The sequence below is a fragment of the Salmo trutta genome, unplaced genomic scaffold (genome assembly GCF_901001165.1).
Source record: "Salmo trutta unplaced genomic scaffold, fSalTru1.1, whole genome shotgun sequence".
Taxonomy (NCBI): Eukaryota; Metazoa; Chordata; class Actinopteri; order Salmoniformes; family Salmonidae; genus Salmo; species Salmo trutta.
In genome coordinates, this window is record NW_021823104.1 from 250,890 (window position 1) to 253,389 (window position 2,500).

Here is a 2,500-nt window from a genome sequence, read left to right on the forward strand (position 1 = left end):
GGTGTGTGGTGTGGTGTGTGTGTGTGTGTGTCTGTGTCTGTGTGTGTGTCTGTGTCTGTGTCTGTGTCTGTGTCTGTGTCTGTGTCTGTGTCTGTGTCTGTGTCTGTGTCTGTGTCTGTGTCTGTGTGTGCTGACCACTCCTTTCAGGTTGGGTCGTCTCTTGAGGCGCGGTTCCGGAAGGAAGAACTTCTCCTCTGGCGACTCGTCACTGGAGCCCTCTGATTGGCCAAGAGATTTAGGCTCCTCCCCCATCACCTGAGAGATGACGGTCGGGGGGGACGTCTCTGGGCAAACTCTGAAAGAGAGAGAGAGATACAGAGGAGCGTGTGTTACCTGGTCCAGAGTAGTATCTTTCTGTGTGTTACCTGGTCCAGAGTAGTATCTTTCTGTGTGTGTTACCTGGTCCAGAGTAGTATCTTTCTGTGTGTTACCTGGTCCAGAGTAGTATCTTTCTGTTGTACTGGTCCAGAGTAGTATCTTTCTGTGTGTGTTACCTGGTCCAGAGTAGTATCTTTCTGTGTGTTACCTGGTCCAGAGTAGTATCTTTCTGTGTGTTACTTGGTCCAGAGTAGTATCTTTCTGTGTGTTACCTGGTCCAGAGTAGTATCTTTCTGTGTGTTACCTGGTCCAGAGTAGTATCTTTCTGTGTGTTACCTGGTCCAGAGTAGTATCTTTCTGTGTGTTACCTGGTCCAGAGTAGTATCTTTCTGTGTGTTACCTGGTCCAGAGTAGTATCTTTCTGTGTGTTACCTGGTCCAGAGTAGTATCTTTCTGTGTGTTACCTGGTCCAGAGTAGTATCTTTCTGTGTGTTACCTGGTCCAGAGTAGTATCTTTCTGTGTGTGTTACCTGGTCCAGAGTAGTATCTTTCTGTGTGTTACCTGGTCCAGAGTAGTATCTTTCTGTGTGTTACCTGGTCCAGAGTAGTATCTTTCTGTGTGTGTTACCTGGTCCAGAGTAGTATCTTTCTGTGTGTTACCTGGTCCAGAGTAGTATCTTTCTGTGTGTTACCTGGTCCAGAGTAGTATCTTTCTGTGTGTGTTACCTGGTCCAGAGTAGTATCTTTCTGTGTGTTTACCTGGTCCAGAGTAGTATCTTTCTGTGTGTTACCTGGTCCAGAGTAGTATCTTTCTGTGTGTTACCTGGTCCAGAGTAGTATCTTTCTGTGTGTGTTACCTGGTCCAGAGTAGTATCTTTCTGTGTGTTACCTGGTCCAGAGTAGTATCTTTCTGTGTGTTACCTGGTCCAGAGTAGTATCTTTCTGTGTGTTACCTGGTCCAGAGTAGTATCTTTCTGTGTGTGTTACCTGGTCCAGAGTAGTATCTTTCTGTGTGTGTTACCTGGTCCAGAGTAGTATCTTTCTGTGTGTTACCTGGTCCAGAGTAGTATCTTTCTGTGTGTTACCTGGTCCAGAGTAGTATCTTTCTGTGTGTGTTACCTGGTCCAGAGTAGTATCTTTCTGTGTGTTACCTGGTCCAGAGTAGTATCTTTCTGTGTGTGTTACCTGGTCCAGAGTAGTATCTTTCTGTGTGTGTTACCTGGTCCAGAGTAGTATCTTTCTGTGTGTTACCTGGTCCAGAGTAGTATCTTTCTGTGTGTTACCTGGTCCAGAGTAGTATCTTTCTGTGTGTTACCTGGTCCAGAGTAGTATCTTTCTGTTGTGTTACCTGGTCCAGAGTAGTATCTTTCTGTGTGTGTTACCTGGTCCAGAGTAGTATCTTTCTGTGTGTTACCTGGTCCAGAGTAGTATCTTTCTGTGTGTTACCTGGTCCAGAGTAGTATCTTTCTGTGTGTTACCTGGTCCAGAGTAGTATCTTTCTGTGTGTTACCTGGTCCAGAGTAGTATCTTTCTGTGTGTGTTACCTGGTCCAGAGTAGTATCTTTCTGTGTGTGTTACCTGGTCCAGAGTAGTATCTTTCTGTGTGTTACCTGGTCCAGAGTAGTATCTTTCTGTGTGTTACCTGGTCCAGAGTAGTATCTTTCTGTGTGTTACCTGGTCCAGAGTAGTATCTTTCTGTGTGTTACCTGGTCCAGAGTAGTATCTTTCTGTGTGTTACCTGGTCCAGAGTAGTATCTTTCTGTGTGTGTTACCTGGTCCAGAGTAGTATCTTTCTGTGTGTTACCTGGTCCAGAGTAGTATCTTTCTGTGTGTGTTACCTGGTCCAGAGTAGTATCTTTCTGTGTGTTACCTGGTCCAGAGTAGTATCTTTCTGTGTGTTACCTGGTCCAGAGTAGTATCTTTCGTGTGTTACCTGGTCCAGAGTAGTATCTTTCTGTGTGTTACCTGGTCCAGAGTAGTATCTTTCTGTGTGTTACCTGGTCCAGAGTAGTATCTTTCTGTGTGTTACCTGGTCCAGAGTAGTATCTTTCTGTGTGTTACCTGGTCCAGAGTAGTATCTTTCTGTGTGTGTTACCTGGTCCAGAGTATCTTTCTGTGTGTTACCTGGTCCAGAGTAGTATCTTTCTGTGTGTGTTACCTGGTCCAGAGTAGTATCTTTCTG

At 45.2% G+C, this 2,500-nt stretch overlaps 1 protein-coding gene across 1 annotated transcript in view; it reads right to left on the reverse strand.

Moving 5' to 3' along the window:
* LOC115188867 (caspase recruitment domain-containing protein 11-like) overlaps positions 1–2,500 on the reverse strand; it is an 85,643-nt gene that overhangs the window by 30,976 nt on the left and 52,167 nt on the right. The window contains 2 exon segments of the mRNA XM_029747693.1: positions 88–276; positions 278–295. Coding sequence (XP_029603553.1) covers positions 88–276; positions 278–295 — 207 coding nt within the window.